The sequence below is a fragment of the Muntiacus reevesi genome, chromosome 4 (genome assembly GCF_963930625.1).
Source record: "Muntiacus reevesi chromosome 4, mMunRee1.1, whole genome shotgun sequence".
In the NCBI taxonomy this organism is placed as follows: domain Eukaryota; kingdom Metazoa; phylum Chordata; class Mammalia; order Artiodactyla; family Cervidae; genus Muntiacus; species Muntiacus reevesi.
Window position 1 is genome coordinate 44,002,553 of NC_089252.1, and position 16,352 is coordinate 44,018,904.

Here is a 16,352-nt window from a genome sequence, read left to right on the forward strand (position 1 = left end):
CTCTCCTTCATAGCAGGCTGTTTTTCTAGGCATCTATTTTAAAAGGTAGTAGGATCAATAAAGTTGCCTGGGAGAAATTCAAGAAAGCCAAATTGTCTCCTGGGACCTTAAAATTCCTTTAACTAGTGTGTTAATTTAAAAGAGAACGCTTATCTATTTATTAAACAAGATATGCCTCCTCCCTCCAACACGTTCTGCACTGAGTCTTTACCAGGCAGCACTGATGATCATTTGTATATAAGAATAATGACACCGATGGGTTCTAATGAAGGTCTTGAGTTTCACGGGCTGCAGGTTGCGGGTAGGAGGAGATGAGACCCGTGGGCGAGGGTAGCAGGGCTAGTCCTCATGGAGTCTTTGTCATTGCTTCTCCAGGTGCCCCCTTTCAAAGGTCTCAGCTTCCTCACGCTACCTCCTGCCGCCACTTCCACCTGGGCCCCCCGCAGCCGCAGCAGCTCGCTCCCGACTTCCCCCTGGCCCACCCCGTGCAGTCGCAGCCGGGCCTCAGCGCCCACATGGCCCCGGCCCACCAGCACAGCGGCGCCCTGCACCAGTCGCTGACCCCGCTGCCCGCCCTGCAGTTCCAGGACGTCACAGGTCCCTCCTTCCTACCTCAGGCCCTGCACCAGCAATACCTCCTGCAGCAGCAGCTCCTGGAAGCCCAGCACCGCCGGCTCGTCTCACACCCGAGGTGTGTGCGCCACGTGGGCGAAGGTGGGCGGGGCCGGGGCGTGTGTGCGCCACGTGGGCGAAGGTGGGCGGGGCCGGGGCGTGGCCCGGGGCGGGACCCCTGCTTTCCACCCGGCCAGGCTGGGCCAGCCGTCAGGCACCAAAGGAGTCTCCCTGTAGGAGGCAGCTTTTGCTCTGGTTAGAGGCGTTCATTCCGGGTGGGGAGAACGGCTTTAACTTGACACCGGTTCCCTCTGTTGCTAGTATGTGTCCTTGTCACATGGCCCGGGTAGCTGGTCAGGAGCCGGGTAACTAGCGGACTAGGATGCTCATGGTGGACTTTTGCACAGTGTGGGAGACTAGACTCGGGGACCCCTCGCACCCTCTCAGACTTCACGGTCATCTGGTTCTAACACTGGAGGTCCCTAAGGGATGCCCTGGGTCAGCCCTAACCACAAAGAGCCCACCATGTAAATGCAAAGTAAAATGAGACAGTACTAATCAAATAGGGCTGAATTGACGGTGGGACCTTGGGCAAGTCACTTCACCTCTCTGAGTCTCAACTGTTAAGAGAAGGAAGTGTACAAGATAAGTGGTTCTCAAACATTTTTGTCTCAGGACATTCTTTACACTCTCAAAAATTATTGAGGACTATAGCAAGCTTTTGTTGATGTGGCTTATGATTATTGATACTTACCCTATTAGAAATAAAAACTGAAAAAAATTTAAATACTTGTTAATTCATTTTAAAATGACAATAACAAAGTTATATTAACACCAATAATGTTTTTCAAAGAATAGCTAGATATAAATGCAGTAAAAAGAGTGACTTTTAAAAATTACGTATTTGCAAATCTCTTTAATGCCTGGCTCAATAGACGATGGCTGTATTCTCAAGTCTGCTTCTGCATTCGAATTGTAGCTGAATCACATGTCATGTAGTTTCTAGAAAACTCCATTGTTCACTTGTGAGAGAATGAGAGTGAAAAGGCAAATGCATTGTAGTACTATAATGAAAATCATTTTGATCTCAGAAACCCTGCGAAAGGGTCACAGGGACTGCCAGGGGTCCTTGGAGCATACTTTGAGCATCTCTGGACATGATGATCTTTAAGGCCCCAAGCGTTCATGTCTGTAGAGGCTGGGGTGCTTGGGACAGAAGGTGAGTATTGTAGGAGGTCAGAGGAAGCAGAGGTCACTGTGATCTGGAGTGTTCTGGGAGCCCTTCCTGGAGGAGGCCTAGTCCTAGGCCATGAAAACTGGGAAGAGTGTGGAGAAGGGTGGAGGAGAGGAGAAGAGTGTGGTGGCAGCAGAGGGTATGGGTGCATAGACGTGGGAGATGCCACAGGAGGCAGGTCTGTGTGTCCTGAATACAACCCGCCAAGGACAGAGGGGCGTAGAAGGAGCAAAGGAGGCAGAGGGCCCGGGTGAGACAGCAGGCCTGCAGCAGCTAGACCCAGGGAGCAGCCTTGGCATAGTGGGCAGCCCACAAACAGCGGGAATGTCTGAGCTGCTGCCCAGGAAGCTTCCTTGGAGCTTGGGAAGAGGGCTGAAGGCCACTGCTCCATACGTAGGCCTGGGCAGGGGCCACCAGGGCTCAGCGCTCCTGCAAGCTGGGCTGGCCCAGGGCTGCCCTGACGCCTGGGCCCTCCTTCCCTTCTGGTGCAGGCGGAGTCAGGAGCGCGTGTCTGTCCATCCCCACCGCCTCCACCCCAGCTTCGACTTCGGCCACCAACTACAGACACCTCAGCCCAGGTATTTGGCTGAGGGCACTGACTGGTGAGTCTTTGGGGCCCCTGGGGGAGGGCGAGAGGAGGGTCTTGCCTGATCCATGGAGCGCCTGTCTCCTTCACATCAGTGAAGCAGACGTCCTAGTCTTCCAGCCCCAGCTTTTGCCCTGTCCCCAGCCACCTGTGGAGCCAGATGGGCCCCCAGGGGCCCCCAGTTCTGGCAGCAAGCTCAGATGTGGCTAAGTGCCACCACGTGCCCAGCCTGGGGCTTGGTTCTTGTGGTTCTGCCTAGGAGGAGCTGACAGGGATGCAACGCATTTCCCAAGTCCAGGGAGTGCTGTGAACCAACGGTCCTTGGGAGGAGGGCAGATAGGAGAGTCTCAGGAGCTAGCATGATGGTCAGGGAAGGCTTCCTGGAGGGAGTGGGCCTTGAGGAGTCCAGAGAGAAGTGCCAGGGCATGCCAGCCAGGCTAAAGAGGCTCAGGGAGATAGAACCAGCCAGGTTGGAGGCAAGGCCTGGGGAGAGGTTGAGGGCTTCGTTGAGGGGTCTTTGTAGGCAGCAGGGCCTTGTGAAATCTTCCCACAATCTGCACTCAAAACAGAGGTCTTTCTTGCCCTGGGATGCAGTACCATTTGGTTTTGGGTCTTTGGTCCCACCCTACTCACAGGTTCTAGCTCAGGGAGGGCTGACCTAACCTAGGGTCAGATCCAAACACCTGAACACTTGAAAAAAAAAGATGTGCAGTTCACGAAAGTACTTAGAGGTAAAGGGTGTCATGCCTGCAACTTACTTTTAAATAGTTTAGAAAAAAAATCTATGGAGAATTGTGTATGGGTATATATAAGTAGGTATGTAGGCATGGATAAATGGAGAGAGAGAAGGAAAAAGAAATGCAGTAAAGTAGTAAAACTTTAACATCTGGGGAATCTGAATGAAGGATAACCAGGAATTTTTGGTGCCGTTCTCACAACTTTGAGGTTAAAAAAATATTTTTTCTTTAAAAGAATGTAAAAACAAAAAAACCTCAACGAAAGGGAATGGACTATTTATAAAATAGACATACAGTAGTGTCATTACTCAGCCATTTAGTCAGGCTGACTTTCATGAGCAATGGTTGCTTTGGAAGCGTGCCCAGGGCTGGACACCCAGGAACAGTTCTGAGGGGCAGTTCTGGATGACTGGATGTTAAACTTGCTTCTAGGTGCAGGAGAGGGTTGTTTTCACAGGTTCCATCATCTCCAGCCCTCACTAGTTCTCCAGTTTTCTCTGTTAGATTTAACACTTCCTTAAGAGATTGTACCACAGCCAGCTTCAGCCCAGCCTTTTTCTAATTAGCAGATTCAAATTAGGAAGATTTAATTGTTGCTTGGATGAAATTCTGTCCCTCGGCAGGCAAGTCAATTCAATTTAATTCACTTCAGCACACAGAGCACCCAGGGTCCTTGTGTGCGGCTGAGGGATCTGAATCCACACGGGGTCCCACGTGGCAAGTGGGAGGGTCAGGTGACACGCTGAGGGTGATGCTGCAGAGATGTCAGGGGTGCGGCTGCGGCTGCGGGTGAGCCAGCTTGCTTTAAATCTCCTGTCCTCCTCAAATTTCTGTTGCTCTGCATTCCTGACCCCTGCCTGCCCTGAGAACTGGGAGAAACTGGGGCCCCTGTGCCCAGGGCCACCTTGGGCTTTTCCCCACTTCCCAAGCAGGAGGCCCTCTCTCCTCCCTGTAATGAGCTCTTCTCCAGCAAGGGCCAGCCTGGTGGTGATGAGAGGCTTTACATGCCCACCCCCCTTCTTTCCCAGGGAGGTCTCTTCTGCCAGGAGATGCAAAGTTCTGGAAATCAGATGACAGGAAATGCATTAGAGGAGGGGCCGCTCTCCCCGCTCAGTTCTGCGAGGAGCCCTGGGAGGGAGGAGGTGGGAGTGTGTCTGGACCCGACCCCCCTACCCCTTTCCTTGAAAGAACCATCAGGAATCACTGACTCCCGCCCTCATCACTCCAGGAACCGGCCCCCAGAGCCTGGTCCAGCCCCAGGCCTGAGGCTGACTGGCCTTTCCCTGAAATTTAGGAGATTTCAGCCCTACCCACGTAGCTGCTCTCAGCTGAGCACCTTGGCCTGAGAGTGTGTGGGAGCAGCAGGCCTTGGGGGCTAAATCCCCCGCACGAAGTTCCCCTTTCTGGCCTAGGCCTGGTAACTGGACCCCGACTTTGCACCCTCCTCCAGTGTCTCTCTGACTCAGTCCTGGCTTCATGGTTCCATCTCTGCCCCCACTGCAGGCCGCTCCACCACCTAATCCTAGCCCTGCCCGGGGAACCTGGGACAGGTAGAGAAGGGGCATGGAGATGAGAGCCTCCTGGCTTCCTTCCCCTGCAGGCAGCTGTTCGGGGATCCTGGGTTTGGGATCAGATTTTTGATGAGATGATAAAAGGGGATCCCAGAGCCCACCCAGGCCTACCCTGGGCAACTCACCCCACTCATCTGAGGGTGAAGGTGTCTTTTGCTTCTGTAGTCAACACTTTCGGAATTGGAGCAATTCTGTTCTCAATTCCTTGGGACTTTGCTTTTGGTAGGATTCCCTGAACATCTCTCTGCAGCTGTGAATCTGCTGGGACTGCTAGGCAGCTGCTAAGAGTCCGAGTTTCTGCCCACGAGGTGCCCCATGGGACTCCTTTCGTCGAGGCAGGTCATAGGATGAGCCCAGGTGAAGGTCAGAAACCCTGGAGTCACAGACTGGCTAGCCCAGGGCCATGGATCGGGCACTGCCCTTCTTCAGGCCTCTGTTGGACCTGCAGAAATGAGGGATTGGACTCAGAGGATTTCTAAGTTTACTTCCAACCAACTCCAAGAGTTACCTCATTTCCCAAGGGAACAGAATCATCAGGAGTTGTTCCAGGGATCTGGGCTTTGGCAACCTGATGCAAAGAACTGACTCCTTGGAAAAGATCCTGATGCTGGGAAAGATTGAAGGTGGGAGGAGAAGGGGATGACAGAGGATGAGATGGTTGGGTGGCATCACCGACTCAATAGACATGAATTTGAATAAGCTCCGGGGGTTGGTGATGGACAGGGAAGCCTGGCGTGCTGCAGTCCATGGGGTCGCAGAGAGTCGGACACGACTGAGTAACTGAACTGAACTGAACTGATGGAGGAAATACAGGAATATATTTACATCACACTGTTCAGACATCACAGATGGAAGCAGAAATTCTTGCCATGCTCCCCATATTTTAAACAAATTGCATTTGCTCAGGCACCCTTTGGTTTGCTATATTCCCTACACCTTGGCACTCAGGTTGCAACCTGAACAGGTTCAGCTTCAACTTGTAATTTCTGGTAAAAACACTTCAGAGGAGATGCTGGGTTCTTCCAGCCGAAAGCTGGTTGACTCTCCGATGTGAGTTTAATAGTAATTGATGATCTTCACCTAGATCCTTTATTTCTCTAGGAGACGTGAGAAGGTGACAAGTAATTCAATCATTCCTTATTCATTTATTACACAGAAAACTTTCATAAAGAGCAATTTCCCTTCATCGTGATTTGGTTACCCTGAAGTACAGTTAATAGAGGAAAGACAGGATAAATGTTTGGTTCTTTTCCTTATTTATTAGTTTTCAAAATGAAGCGTTGGTTCCCTAGCATCCTTTAAAGGGGACCGATTTGCTTTAGCATCATTCCATGCTCATGGATTTGAACCTATTTGATGTATTTCAACCTATTGCAACACTCACTGATGCAAAATGTCCAAACTCTGCCAGTGGGGGCCTCTTCAAGATGGCTCCTGAATCCTTTTGACCTGACCTTGATGACTTCCTTGCTTTCAATTATGACACGATGTTTCAATCTCATTTTGCACATTTTTTTTGTACTCAGACCTGAACTTAGTCATTTTTTCAAGAAACCCTGGTTCCTTTTCAGTATTCACTGATTGATTACTAAGTGAAGTGAATTTCCTGCACGGTTAAGAATGGGGGCAGTGGTTCAGGAGAGTTTCCTGCCCCAAGACTGCAGCTCCCTCTCCTGTTATTTTCTTAAAGTGGTAAAAGCATGGCCTCTGACCCCTCCATTTTATCTGGACCTGTGTTTTCTTTGCTCTGTATCTGTATCTGGCTTATTTGGATTCCTCTTTCAGCATTTCTCTTAGGAATGGACTTTGCCTTGGGAAGGAGATTTGTGCACTAGTCCCAAGTAGTATGAGGCCCAGACTGTTCTCGTTCCTTCGGATCTCGCAGAGCCCCTCCTTCTCTGAGTCTGGTTCTCTTTGTCCTGAGGGGGATGGACTGGCTCCCTTGCCTCTGCGGCAGGTTGTGACCCTGATGCTACGCGATGGGCCTGATGTCTGGGGCCCCTTCGCAGCCCGACGGCTGGACCCCCTGTGCCTCACTGTGGCCCTGTCCCTGCAGGGATCTCAGTGTGGACGCCGGCTTGAGTTCTGCCCAGTTCCAGGTGCGGCCCGTCCCTCAGCACTATCAGCATTACCTAGCAACTCTCCGAATGCACCATTTCCCCCGAAACTCCTCCTCCACGCAGATGGTGAGTGAGAGGCTTTGCCAGGAGACTGACTCCTCCGCCGCCTGTGCTGCCAGTGGTGGGCTGAGGCCTGAGGCTCTGTTCCCCTGTGCCCCGCGCCCAGGCAGGCCACTGCCACCCTTCCCTCCCGGCTCGCAGTCCCAATCAGGCTTGAAGGGGAAAGAAAGGAAAGCTGCTGGATTAGAAAGGAGCACTGCCGGAAGGAGGGGTGGGGGGCGCTGGGGGAGGGGCAAGGGGCAGTGTGGCAGGCTGTGGTCTGGGGTGGCTGGGGGTGTCGGGATGGGGGTGGGAGTGAGTGAGGATGGGGAGTGCTTGGGGGAAAGGCCCAGGGCTAGGAACAAGCAGGGTAGTCCCCGAGCCCCATATGACCTCCTTTAGGGTGGGTGCCTCCCTGGGCTCTGGTTTTACTGATCTGTGAAATGGGATGAAGACCCCTGGTGTGGGAACACAGGAGACCCTAGAGGTGGCCCTCAGGGCTGCCTGCTCATCTGGGGTGGCCTCGTGTCGAGCGTAGGCCTTCAGCACTGCAGGGGCGGGCACTGTGGGTGGCTCAGGTTGGGTTTGGGGGCCTTTGTGTTCCTGGCATCCCAAGCTTCATGACGCTCCATGAATGAGGGTGAAGTGACTCCGTTAAGGCAGCTGAAGACAGCCTGAAAATCTTATTTCCGGACATCTTCTCCATGCTGCTGCCCCCGAGCGTTAATTCTGCTCTTCCGGCACCGCCTTTGCCCTTTAACCCCTCAGCACCTCAGTCTCCTCACTTGTAAAGTGAGAGCTGGGACATGCCATCTCAGGAGCTTTGTCGGCTCTGACGTTCTAAGGTTCACGTATGAAGTACCACCCCCTAGGAATAAAACCTTGTGTGTACCGAGACCTTGGTGCATACCAGGCACCGTTCTAAGCACTCTTTGCTCAGTTGCTCAGTCATGTTTGACTCTTTGCGACCCCATGGACTATAGCCCACCAGGCTCCCTCTGTCCATGGTATTTCCCAGGCAAAAATACTGGAGTGGGTTGCTATTTCCTACTCCAGGGGATCTTCCCAACCCAGGGATCACCCCACAGGAAAGGTTTTACCCCTATTTTACAGATGGGTAAACTGAGGCCTAGAGAGGTAAAGTCCAGGGTCATGCAGGAGTAAGCTGAGGAGCTCTGACTCACAGTGAGTGAGGCAGGCCATGCAAGGAAACAGTCAGATCCTGTTTTTCTTTAAAATTTTGATATTTTTGTTCATTACGGGTTTTTTGGTATTACTTTGATTTTTAAATATTACATTAAAGTGTTGTTTCTCTTGGTTCCTGAGTCATTAAATTTCGTGCCCTCGCTTGTCCCACCCTAGTCTGGGCAGTGCAGCACAGAGGGGAAAAAGGGTGAGTTTTGCTGTCTGACTGCCTGGGTTTGAAACTGTGGTTATGTCACTTACTTCATCTGTTCGTGTCTCGTTTACCCTATCACTAAAATGGGGATAGTAATTGTACCCACGTGACAGATCAGGTGAGGTAATTCAGTTAGTCAGAGAAGGGCTTAGAACAGAACCTGCTGTGAAATAAATGCCCAATCAGATTCGTTTGTTACTTTACTGATTTTGTGACTCTTCTGGGGCCGGTTCGGCACAGGCTTGGCTCTTGATGAGCAGAAAAGACAGGAGGAGGAGAGACGGCGCTCCCTCCCTTATCTGCGGCACTTCGGGGTTGCGCTGACTGGCAGCTGCAGGAGGGGGACCGGAAGCTGGGCTCCTGAGCCTGGAATCCTGTCTGAGGCACTTTCTCCCCAACAGGTCGTCCATGAAATCCGAAACTACCCTTACCCTCAGCTTCACTTCCTTGCTCTCCAAGGACTGAACCCCAGCAGACACACCTCCGCTGTGCGGGAGAGCTATGAGGTACCCCTGCCCCTCTGTCGGGGGGACCCTCCCACTCCGCCTGGCTCCTGCTGGCTTGGTGGAGACCCCACCATCTCCTGTCCCTCCCTCTCTGGTGGGGGAGGCACGGGTGGTGGCGGGGAGCCTCAGGGTTGAGAGTAGGAGGGAGAAAAAGAGTAGAGATCTTGCGAGGACTTTGAGCCTCTGACAAGTTAGCTAGTTCTCCCCGTGTGAGTCTTTGCTGACGTCTCCCAGTGCCCCCTGCCTTATCGTGTGTGCATCGGTGTGTCTGCGCGTGTGGAGTGCACGCATCCACACGTTTTCTCTTTGTAGGAGCTGCTGCAGCTCGAGGACAGGTTGGGAAACGTGACTCGGGGAGCAGTACAGAACACCATCGAGAGGTTCACCTTCCCCCACAAGTACAAGAAGGTAAGCAGGTCACCCTGCAGAGTCGGGGGGTAGGGGGTGAGGGGTGGTCTACTTGATCCTGGCATAGTTTAACATCAAGAAGAAGCTCTGCAGCTCTGCTACCTTCCCAGGGTCTTCTCCCCTGCCTCTGCGGTGTGGTCAGGAGGGGTGATGGCAGGTGTCTCATCTGGAGGGGAGCGGGGTGCCTGTGTGTGTGCTGGTGGACTTGTGAGTTTTGGGTGGGTGTACAGGCAGATAAAAGTTTGTATCTGAATGTGGAGGGCCAACGGAGCACCAGCGCTGAAGGCTAACGTTTGCCTTAAAAAAGACTCCAAGTCCAACCTCGCCTGTGGACAAATGGGAGGCTAAGGCTTCAGAGAGTAGGTTTCCAGTCCTCTGTGAGTGTCAGGTTCACCTGGACCACTTTTAAAGCCACAGATTCACAGGCTCTCCCCTAAGCCTGCAGAGGAAGACTCTTCAGGGCTATTGCTTAGGAATCTGGAGTAGGATTAGAACCTAGGAGTTGAAGTTAAGGTTTTATTTTTAAATTCAACAAATAAAAAATTTGGAAGCAACTGAGATTTTTTCGATAAGGAAATAGATAAACAGTGGTACATGTATATAGTGGAGTATTATTCCATGATTTAAAAAAATATTGTCATACAGACAATATAAATATTAAAAATATATTATATATATAAATATTTTATATTTTATAATATAAAATAATATAAAAAATAAATGTCATACAGAAAATATGTATTAAATGCATATTACTAAGTGAAAAAAGTTGGATTGAAAGGCTGCATACTGTATGATTCCAAATGTACAGCATTCTAGAAAAGGAAGATTGGACTGTAAAAAGATCCACTGTGGCCAAGGGCTCTGGGGGAGGAATAGACAAATGAACAGGTGGATCACAAGGGATTTGTAGTGTGGCAAAACTATTTTCTTATGCTCCTGTGATGGTGGACACATGACACTGCATTTGTCAAAACCCTAAGAACTCTAATGTAAATCAATGGACTTTATTAATAGCGAGGTATCACTCATGGTTCATCAATTGTAACAAATACACCAAACTAATGCAAGATATTAATAGGGCAAACTGTGTGCATTTTGAGAGGGGAAGGGATGGAGCAGGCTGTATTTTCTGCTTAGTTTTCATATAAAGTAACACAACTCTATGAAATAAAGTCTGCTATGAAAACAAATAAATACTTATTTAAGTTTAGGAATTAAAAGATTGACAAGCACTGAGAATCTTGGAGCTGGAAAATGCTCGTGCTGGTCAAGCTGGAGCCCGTCTTCACCCCCTCAGGAGGTCCTAGGCTGCAGTGGCTGTGAGCACTAGGTGCTGGAATCAGTTTTGAATTTCAGTTTTACTACTGTATTTGGGCTGCTGTAACAAAATACCATCTGCTTGGTGGCTTGATGGCACTTATTTCTGATGGTTTTGGAGCCTAGGAAGTCAAGACCAAGGCACCAGCCGACTTGATTCTTAGTGAGGGCACTCTTCCTGCCTGGCAGATGGCTCACTTCTTGGTCTGTCCTCACGTGGCAGAAAGGAGGCCCTGGTGTCTTTTTTTTCTTCTTACAATGGCACCAATCCCATCATGGGGAACCCACCCTCATGAACTCATCCAGACCAATTACCATCCAGAGCCCCATCTCCATCACATTGGAAGGGTGGTTAGGGTTTCAACATATGAATTTGGGGTGGGGAAAGAAATATTCAGTCCATAACCACTACATATAACTGTGTGACTCTGGACAGCTTACTTGGCATTTCTGGCCCTTCCCTTTCCCTTTTTAATGTAAAATGGGAAAGATATGTTAGTGACTGCCATAGGGCGACTCTGGGGATTCAGTGGGACAAGGCGTATATACAACCCAGCACAGTGCCCGTACCTGGTGAGAGCTTGGGAGTGGGGAGTTGCTCTTACCTGGAGAGTAGGCTCACTCACTCTAGGCTTTCCCAGGACCCACAGTGTCAGTGTCAAAGACCATGACCCTTGGCCTGTGCAGCTTCTCTTGGAGGCACTGAATTTATCCATCAGTGATTCCAACCAACATCTATTAACACACCTATTATGTGTCAGGGTCATGCATAGCATGTTAATAGGGGACATGACAAACATAGACAGCATATTAAAAAGCAGAGAGATTACTTTGCTGACAAATGTTTGTCTAGTCAAAGCTATGGTTTTTCCAATAGTCATGTATGGATGTGAGAGTTGGACCATAAAGAAGCCTGAGTGCTGAAGAATTGATGCTTTTGAACTGTGATGTTGGAGAAGACTCCTGAGAGTTGCTTGCACTGCAAGGAGATCAAACCAGTCAATCCTAAAGGAAATCAGTCCTGAATGTTCATTGGAAGGACGGATGCTAAAGCTGAAGCTCCAATACTTTGGCCACCTGATGCAAAGACCTGACTCATTAGAAAAGACCCTGATGCTGGGAAAGATTGAAGGCGGGAGGAGAAGGGGACGACAGAGGATGAGATGCTTGGATGGCATCACTGACTCAATGGACATGAGTTTGAGCAAGCTCTGGAAGAAGGTGAAAGACAGGGAAGTCTGGCGTGCTGCAGTTCATAGGGTTGCAAAGAATAAGACACGACTGAGCAACTGAACAATGACAAAGAGGAAATGACAGTGTTTCAGTAATTAAGGGGATCACTGGCATGGAGATAATGACCATTCGTTGGTGGGAGAGTTTGAAGCTTATGGAGAAGAACGTGGAAAGGAGAAAGGTGTGTTCAGGAGCCCAGGAACAACTTCTACCTTCCTGACCAGGGTGGCCTCACACCAGACTGCACACTTCATTTGCCATCACTTCAACAGGTTGAGAGGAGATAAGGAAAAGAACAAATGCTAAGAATGAAAAGGGAAAATGAACTGAGCCAATGAGATAAAGAGTTGAGCTAAGAAATTATAAGAATAAAAGGAGAATTAGGGGAATAAAATATTTTTATTTTACTTAAGAACTTCAGAAGTGACTGACACACAGGGGGAGGAGGCTGAAAGGCAGAGGGGGGCGTGCTGTGGATGAACACAGTAGCCACCAGCAGGTGAATCGGGTTCAGGTGACAGATGCTCTCCTCTGCTTCTCCCAGCGAAGACCGCAGGATGGGAAGGGCAAGAAGGAGGAGGGAGAGGAGTCAGACACCGATGAGAAATGCACGATCTGCCTGTCTCTGCTGGAAGATGGAGAAGATGTGAGGTAGGAGCGCGGCCCCGTGAGTCCCCCGTCCTCCTTCCTGGGGCCAAGTCAGTCCTCTACCGTGCTTGCTTGTTTGCCTGTGCACATGCGTGAGTGTGCAAGAGTGCGCAGTGTGCTCTGTGTGGAGTGTGGAACATTCTGGATGTGGAGTGCCCATTGTGTGGACACCTGGACACCAAGCTAAGAGAGCAGAGGGGCGTTTGGCCTGGATGGATCTCAGGTTAAGTCCTGGCTTCGAGTTGGAGGGCCAGGAGGAGGGGGGTCTTGGGACTCTCCTTCCTATCATACATTCCCATCCCACACAAGCTCACTCCATGGCAGGGCCCCCAAGACCCTCTGAGTGTGAGTCTCCTGGTCCCCCGAGTAGTCGGTTTCCCTCGGCTCCTGGCACAGCGCGGGACCCTTCCTCCTGACCACTGCTCCCACTTACCCTTCCCTCTTCCAGGCGCCTCCCCTGTATGCATCTCTTTCATCAACTGTGCGTGGACCAGTGGCTCGCCATGAGCAAGAAATGCCCCATCTGCCGAGTGGACATTGAGACACAACTGGGAGCCGACAGCTGAGGGAAGAAGCAGCCAGTGGACACCCCATTTTCCTTCACCAGGTCCCCCCACGGCCATAGCCCTTGCAGCCAAACTTTGCCTTCTGAGCCATTTGATGTAGAGGAGAAGCCTGCAAGCACATTTTTGTGGAAAGAGGAGTTGGTGGTAATCTGAGTCTGAGGAAAGGAGGGGGTGGGGGGAGGCCCGCCCATGCAGAGTGGTGACTGCCCCGTCTGTCCGTCCGTCCGACCGTCCGTCCGTCCGCCTGCTGCGCGGGAGGGAGGGAGCTGGCGTTGCCCGGAGCAGGGGCGGGAAGGGGGGGCCACGCTGCTGAGAGTCTAGAGGCAGTCCTGCAGGTCCCAGCTCACAGCCCGGCCCCTCGATCCTGTCCTTTGAAGGATTGTATATATACCTCTCGACCACGTAGAAACCATGTAGGGGTCTCTAGCTATTTCTGTGGATGGCAGCCAGAGCATGTTAGCTTCAGAAAAAAATGTCGTGTGTGGTGCTCCAGTCATCTGTGGTGGACATGTCGCTGTTACCGAAACTGCACCAAATATTTCTCATTGAGTTTCTTGTTTTGGTGCCTGACTGAACCAACCAACGACAGCCCAAAATCTTCCCGTCTTTACGAGAGAAAAGAAAAAAAAAAAAAAAAAGAATCAAAGGTGGAAAAAAAAAAAAGCCAAATTCTGTTTACGGTGAAAAAGTATGATTTTTTTTTTTTTTTCACCCAGGTTGGGAGGCGGGAGGGGGTCCTGGCTTTGTTTTTGTCTTTTTTCTTGGCTTTTGTTTTTCTCATGTTTACAAGCGCACGGAGCGAGCTTGGAGGCGGCATCTGAGAAGGGGGTGGGGGCTGGAGACGGAGCAGATGGGGGCCTCCGATGGGCCTCTCTGAGGCTCAGCTGGGCTTGGGAGGGCAGCATTTGAGTGGGTGAAAGGCATAAATCTGTCTTGAAGGAGGGCTCCCCACTTCCGGAGCCCATCTACTTAGCTCCAACCATTCCTCACCCCCTCCCAGTTCCACACTGAACCAGGAGGGGTTCAGCTAGAGCTGCCCCAGGCTCCTTGAAGCCAGGATAGCCCTGCTCACGCCAGCTTCTTCCTTTGGCTGTGCTCATTTCCTGCCACAAAGAGGCAATGGGGCCACTGCCTCCCTAATGCAAAGAATGAATCAGATGTTAAAGTAGTCTCGGCCAAAGTGCTCTCAGCTAGCACGCGCAGGCTGAGGTCAAACATGCAGACCTTGGGGAGGACCTTGAGCTTCTTCAGGGAAGTCTTGAATCCTGATCGAGTCCCTCAGAGAGGACCCTGGCCCTGACACCACCTTGGTGGGTTTGGGAGGCCCTGTGTCCCTCGTCTCTAGCTCTTTCTCTGACTCTTTGATAACCTTGGGCAAGTCTCTTTCTTCTTCTGTGCCTCGGTTTCCTTCTTCTTACAGTGGGGAGAAGCAACGGTGCATCCGTTTCTACTTCCTCTACCTCACCGAGGTGTTGCGAGGAGTACAACCATCCGCCCGACGACTTCTGTGCTCTCTCCTGGGAACCTCCTCGGGGTTGAGGGATGGGGGTAGTGGGAGACAAGACCTGGAAGTTCCAAGTGACATCATCCCTGGACTGTAAGCTCCCCGAGGCCAGGATGTTGCCTCCCTGGCTGCTGTCTTTCTGAACTGCTCCACATTTTTTTTTTCCTTTCTGAATTTCAAAGGGAGCAGAGAGAAAGGAGGACAGGAGAATGGAGATGGGAGAGTCCACCAACTTCCAATCCCAAGCCAACGTTCTTTGTCCATATGTGGAAAATACCAGCTCAGCTGGAATTCTGCTCCCTTCCTCTGCCCCCGCCTCTGGCTCCTCTCCCTCATGGGTACTGCCCTTCCAGCCTCCCGCTCCCCTTACTTGCCCCATGCCTCAGTCTCCATGCCTTTATATCAGTGAGATAGGACTAAGGGGGACAGATATTTATCACATATATGAAGATCATCCTTAAGGTTATGAAAATTTAAGTCTGCATTGTTGCTGCAAAGGGTAGAACCAGGATCAATGAGTGAAAATGATGGGGAGGCAGATTTTGGCTTGAGATAGAACCTTCTGGCACATGTGGAGCTGTCAAGTAGAGGGACACAGCTCTGGACACCTGCGGGCAGAGAGCAGGGGTCATGGCTTCTGGTAGGAGGAGTCCTCCAGGCTCTCACTCAGACCAAGGCCGTCTATCCTGAGTGCTGCCAGAGCAGATGCTGGGAGAGACAGCAGCCGGGGAGGCAACATCCTGGCCTCCGGGAAGCTTACAGTCCAGGTGAGGAGCCAGGGTGATAGTGCAGGGTGACTAGTCTGATTCAAAGTTAATGGCCAGGGCATGATCCTGTCCCATTCGGTGGTTCCAGTGTGTGAACCTGGTCTCCAGGGCCAGTGGCTGGAGATCCCGCGAGTGCGAAAGTACTTGTCAGGATTTTGGACAGAGCTAGTGACTAGTAGCCCCAGGAAGTTGGGAACTTCGCCCCCTATCCTGCTTTGACCTGAGACGGGTGGGGCGGTCCAGGGCAGGTCCCCGCCCATATCCTCAATCTTTGTTCTTCCCTCCGAGGCTGGTTTGAAAGGCCGGCAGGTGGGAGGCTGGTGGGGCAGGTGGGAGGCTGGTGGGGAGCCGGTGTCTGGCTTCTGTCTGGGCTCTTCACTGACAACGTGGCAGCCCTAGAACCTGCCCTCTGCTCCCGGGGCCTCAGCTTCCTCGGCTGCCCACAAGGAGCTCGCATTGGATGCTTGCTAAATTTCCTTCCAACGCTCACATTCTCTGATCCTCCCTAACATCAACACACTTTTTTCAAGTCGGGAGAGCTGTGTGCCCATCGAACTGTTGACAACGATTCTCCCCAGGGGCACCACCATCTGTATCACAGGCTGAGTGGGACAAGTCCCCTTCTCCCCCCCACTTCTCTGCAGGCCCCCAGGCTAACATGAGTCACTAACTGGGGTGAGGACCACCCAGAGGGAAGAGCTCAGCGCTGGTTTTGGGGGTAGATCCTAGAGCCCACCCCCACGCCCATCTCTCTGGGGCTCTCATACGCTGCAGATGGGCACCTCCCAGACCTGCAGAGGGGTGAGAAGTGAGGAGAGGGGTCTGTGTGTCTTCGTGGAAGCCCCCTCCTGCCGCCCTCCCGCCGCCTTCCCCACCGTCCAGGAGCCTGGGAAGACTGGAGAAGAGGCAGGTTTGGGCCTCAGCATCTCACACCTACCACCTCTGGGAGGGGAGACCCCTGGCCGTCCTCCTTCTGCTCAACTCAAGGGACTCAGACCCTTCCTTGACCGAGACGCATGAGTGCCTTCTGGGGCGACAGCGGCCCCAGGATTCCAGTTGGGCCTCCAGCCACAGCGCAGCCCGGGCCGCCGGGACGCCAACC

General features: G+C 51.7%; 1 protein-coding gene across 1 annotated transcript in view; it reads left to right on the forward strand.

Annotated features, from left to right (window-relative positions):
* The window catches only part of ARK2C (arkadia (RNF111) C-terminal like ring finger ubiquitin ligase 2C), a 100,483-nt gene extending 87,408 nt beyond the window's left edge, over positions 1-13,075 (forward strand). Inside the window, exons 2-8 of the mRNA XM_065935165.1 lie at positions 376-691; positions 2,338-2,448; positions 6,797-6,926; positions 8,700-8,804; positions 9,117-9,212; positions 12,310-12,416; positions 12,862-13,075. Of these exons, the coding sequence (XP_065791237.1) occupies positions 376-691; positions 2,338-2,448; positions 6,797-6,926; positions 8,700-8,804; positions 9,117-9,212; positions 12,310-12,416; positions 12,862-12,979 (983 nt within the window). The 3' untranslated portion in view covers positions 12,980-13,075. The remainder of the gene's footprint in view (positions 1-375; positions 692-2,337; positions 2,449-6,796; positions 6,927-8,699; positions 8,805-9,116; positions 9,213-12,309; positions 12,417-12,861) is intronic.
* The last annotated feature ends 3,277 nt before the right edge of the window (positions 13,076-16,352 follow it).